Consider the following 4,947-nt stretch of genomic DNA (forward strand, 5'->3'; position numbering starts at 1 on the left):
CTAAACTGAACTCAAACAGGGTATTTATAATAATCCTACTAATGAGTCACCTCGATTCAGGTGAGTGCTCCCCTTACCTGACCGAGGTGCAGTCTGGGACATGAAGTCAAAAAACTACAACACAAAAACACAACAAAAAGAGTCTTTGGGCGCTTCGGCGCCCTCTAGGAGTTAACCCTTACACCAACTCCAGGAATTGAAAATCTCTTTAGGTGTTTTCTTTGTATTTTCGTTTAATTTCTTATTTTTCTTTAGGTTATACCGGCAAATTAATGTGTATTTATGTACAGAAGAATGAACCTGTCTTTCCTGTTTTTGTTTCATGATTTGTGCCACTTCCAGGGTGCACTCCTTTAATTGCACAATGACCATGGGTCTGCATGCTGTGTAAACTTTCGTTTTCCGCTTGCTTTCGACTTCTTACTTGTAAAACAAAACTTACACTCTGAGAGACAGATGCAAGAGACTCCAGTGTCCACAAGCAAGATGGCAGGTGAGACATGTCTTTAATGTTTTCATGTTATTTGTAAGAATATACAAAATATTTAAAGTAACTCAGATGTGTTTAAACTTTTATTTACAGTGTTGTTACAATGTTGTTTATTGGCATATTTTAAGTTATTGTATTTAATCCTTAACATAAAAATTCTTAGGACAGTTAAAGCGGTCCATGGCCTGGTTTCTTTCTTCTAAACTGCTGCTGCTGGCATGTTTTGTGGTTGTGGCAGCTTTGCTGTTTCAGGTAGGCTAAACTTTTACTACTGATGTAATACTTCCCTCGTTAAGTGTAAATGTACATATGAGCATGAAAGAGTTTTGTATTTTTGTATTTTTTCATATTGTACCCTGGGATGACTAAAGTGAAAGGTAGAAAGAAATAACATTCAATAACATACCGCAGTTATTGAATGTTGGATAATTCAGTTATTGATATTTTTTTTTAAATGAAGGAAAATGATTCTATACTTTCTTCAAACATCAATTAATGAAAATAATCTTTTATTGCTATGTTATAAATTGCTAATGTGAATGTCTTTGACTGTGTGCTAATCACAAATCACTATTTGTAGAGAACTGAATACAACATAAGTGAATTATCAGTGGAGGTACGTGCCCATACGTATATGCACCTATATGAAATAATTACTACTTTATGCTTCTATATTGCACCTATGTTATTAGGTCATTTATTTACATTGTATTGTTATATGTATTTATACCTATAATATAAATCATCCTAAATTTTCTCACAGATTTTCTCACAGATTTTTAAGCAACAGAGCAACGTCTTAAATGAACATGGTATGTACTGTATTTTGACATTAGCAAAAATATTTGCAACAACATGTAAAACATTTAATGTTCTATTAATAACAGAATTAGGCGGTGAGCTTCGGATCCTGCTAATCGGGAAGACGGGTGTAGGCAAGAGTGCAACAGGAAACACCATCCTTGGAAAAAAGGTTTTTGAATCTGAGATCGCCTCTTCCTCTGTAACCACACAGTGTGACAAAGCCAGGGAAAGTGTACATGGCAGGAAAGTGCATGTTATTGACTCTCCAGGCCTGTTTGACACTCAGTTATCTGAAGATGAGGTGGTCGATCGCATTAAGCTGTGCATTCCACTCTCTGCTCCAGGACCTCATGTTTTCCTAGTTGTGATTCAAATAGGTAGATTTACAGAAGAAGAAGTACAAACAGTTAAGATATTTCAAACTATTTTCGGGGAAAAGTCTTCCAGGTACACTATGGCTCTTTTCACTCATGGAGATAAACTCAAGAAGAAAAATATTCATCAATTTATTCGCAATAACACAAAGCTTTTGAATTTCATCAGAAAATGCAGTGGTGGATACCATGTGTTCAATAATGAAGATCCGAACCCAAAACAAGTCATCGAGCTACTGGACCAGATTGATAAGATTGTCACTGTGAATGGTGGAGAACCTTACACTACAGAGATGCTTCAGGAAGCAGAGAGATTAGTAGAAGCAGAGAAACAGCGGATCCTGAAAGAGAATGAAGCAAAAAGACAAAAGGAGATAGAAGAACTAAGGACTAAGTTTGACGGGGAAGCACTTGAGAGAGAAGAAAAGAAACTTCAAGAGGAACATGAAATAAAAGCAAGAGCTCAAGCTGAACGAAGCTCTTCAGTGACCGGATTTATTGACAATATTTTAAGAGGAATTGTAGGTTTTATTCAAAACATTTTTTCTTAATCAATATGTAAAATTCAATTTACTTTGAAAGTATCAGGGTTAACCCCTAAAGGGTGCCTTGCTCTTTTGGTTTAGATGTTTTGAAATGCTGTTTGGTTCGGTTCATCATTTAGTTTTTTCATAGATTCATGTTTAGTTTGTTCATGTTTGTTTTCCTTATTAAAATACAATTTAAGTCTTAACCTCTATGCTTATGCCTCGCCTGCACCCAAACTATCGTGACAGAAAGTAATAATATTGTCCCCCCCTTTATACTGAACGAGTGTCAAAAACAAAGTTAGAAAAGATTATGTGATATGGGGGTTCTCTGATCCCAGCCGGGAAAGCTGTCCAGCCGACGGCTGCACAAGAGAGACTCCCGCCTGTGGCCGCACCCAGAGAGAGCTGGGAGGGGCCGGTTTTGGCTCGTGTCAGCAACCATTGAAGCGTGCAATAGTGCTACCTCCTTGTGATCGCATGCCAACTGGGCACTGACACCGGACCTGCACGTGCACACCTGACATTAAAGTTAAAGTGTGTGTAAAGTGTGTAAAGGTGTGTAAAGTTACATAAACACCTTTCCAGCTAATCACTGAAATGTTATGAAACTTTCCAAAGTTTTTAAAAACAGCTTTTAATATCTCCTTACATTTTCAATAAATGGAACTGTTCTCTTCCTTTGCTACTAAGTAAAAATTCTGAACTCCATTATATTTTTATTTTAAAACCAATTAATTACCGATTTAACCAAATATAAATATTTACAGTATCTCAGAAAAGTAAGTACACCCCTCACATTTCAGCAACCACTTTATTATGTGCTTTGCATGATTAAAGATGTACAGCTGTTATCACTTAGGGTGTACTCACTTTTTTATTGCCAGCTAATTTGACTAAAAAGGCTGTACAGTATGTTGAGTTATTTTCAGAGGACAGTAAATCTGTACTGTTATACAAGCTGCACATACTCTAAATATATTTATATATCTATATCTATACTATTGTCCTTTGAGAAGATATACTAGAATGTTTGCTGAAATTAGAGGGGCATACTTACTTTTGGGAGTGGGTGTGTATTCATGTATTCCACCCACTCACTCACTCACTCATCACTCACACGCTGTAGCCTGTATACAGGGTTGTGGCAGGCCTGGAGCCTATCCCAGGAGACTCACGGCATGAGGCAGGGTAGACACTAGATGGGTTGCCAGTCCATCGCAGGGCACAAACATACACACTTGCACACACACACACACACACACACACACACACACACACAAAAAAAAATGCTCATTCACACATTCACACATAACTGGAGTACCGGCCATACTTTTTAATTTTCAGGAGATGGATTGAACAGTGCTCCGTCACAACTGTATCCCTGACCTGCCTGGTGTGTTCCTTGGGCTTAACCATGCTATTTGTTTAATAATGTTCTCTAACAAACCTCTGAGGGTTTTATAGAACAGCCGTGTTTATACTGAGAGTAAATTACACACAGGTGGAATTTATTTACTAATTTGACTTCTGAAGGCAATTGGTTGCACTGGATTTTAGTGAGGAGTATCAGAGTAAAGGGGGTGAATACAAATGCACAACACACTTTTTAGACATTTATTTATAAAAAAAAAAGTTGAAAACAATTTATAATTTGCTTTCCATTTCACAATTAAGTTTTACTTTGTTATGAAAAATCTTTGCTCGTCTTGCAGAACACTCGCAAACTGCGTTACTCGCAATCGGAGGTTCCACTGTATCTAATTCATTGAAGCATCCTTTCTGACATCTTTTTGGCACAACAACCTTCTAGATCTTGTATGTATGCTACAAAGATTATTGATTTATTTAGAAAAGTCAATATGTTCCCTAGTTCTCCCACATTATTCACGGCTCTACAGCCAATCAGGGGCGTCTGTGAGCTCATGCAAGCGGAAGGAGCGGATAGCGCTGTCCTCCGAGTGTGTTACTTCGCCCCAAAAGTGCGTGAGTGAGCATTTCGAAAAGATGCAGTTGGCTGGCGTCACGTGGTTCAGACAAAACACATGATAGTCTTCATCCCTCCCGACTGAGTGGTAGTAGTAGCCTTAATGTGGGAGCCCCCTAGTGATGGGGAGGAGTTGGACACGACTAAATTAGGGAGAAAATCGGGGGGAAAAAATTAAAAAGCATATAATCGTAATACATAGTTAAAAACTTATTTGCAGAGTTTGATCTATATTCAATTAATTTCAATTAAATTTTATTTGTATAGCGTTTTTAACAATTGTCATTGTCGCAAAGCAGCTTTATACAGTCAAAAGTAAATTAAGGAAATTTGTATGAAATGTGAAAATTATGTATGAATTGAAATGATTAGATAGTCCCTTATAAAAAAGACAAGTTAAAACTCCATGAGATGGCAGTAGGAAGAAACCTTGGAAGGAACCAGACTCAACAGGGAACCCATCCACATTTGTGGGATACTGGATAGCAGAGATTAATCTACAGTCATACTGTGTGTCAGGCAGCTGGAAGTTTAATGTTACAGATAATGTCTTTAAGTTAATATGGAGTCCAGTTTGTTACTGGGGGCTCAGGTAGATTGTAGGAAATTTAAGTCCTGAATTATGGAGCGACTGCGGTCACAAGTCCTCAGAGAACAGCTGTCTGCATTAGCCAAGGCCAGGACCATCTTCAAGGTAAAATGGGACCATCCCCAGTCACCACCCGGATCCCAAACAGACCACACGGGGCATCTATGCGACCAGAT

General features: G+C 37.9%; 1 protein-coding gene across 2 annotated transcripts; it reads left to right on the plus strand.

Annotated features, from left to right (window-relative positions):
- The first annotated feature begins 432 nt into the window (after window positions 1–432).
- Window positions 433–4,650, plus strand: LOC128528900 (GTPase IMAP family member 7-like). Of its 2 annotated transcripts, XM_053502085.1 has the most exons (5): window positions 433–493; window positions 654–742; window positions 1,071–1,106; window positions 1,254–1,302; window positions 1,378–4,650. In XM_053502085.1, exons 1-5 carry the CDS (start codon window positions 457–459, stop codon window positions 2,217–2,219), a joined length of 1,053 nt encoding a protein of 350 aa, XP_053358060.1. In that variant the 5' UTR covers window positions 433–456; the 3' UTR covers window positions 2,220–4,650. The 2 variants fall into 2 exon arrangements, with proteins under 2 accessions (XP_053358060.1, XP_053358059.1); XM_053502084.1 differs by having other exon boundaries at window positions 1,254–4,650.
- Window positions 4,651–4,947: the final 297 nt, after the last annotated feature.

The sequence above is a fragment of the Clarias gariepinus genome, chromosome 8 (genome assembly GCF_024256425.1).
Source record: "Clarias gariepinus isolate MV-2021 ecotype Netherlands chromosome 8, CGAR_prim_01v2, whole genome shotgun sequence".
In the NCBI taxonomy this organism is placed as follows: Eukaryota; Metazoa; Chordata; class Actinopteri; order Siluriformes; family Clariidae; genus Clarias; species Clarias gariepinus.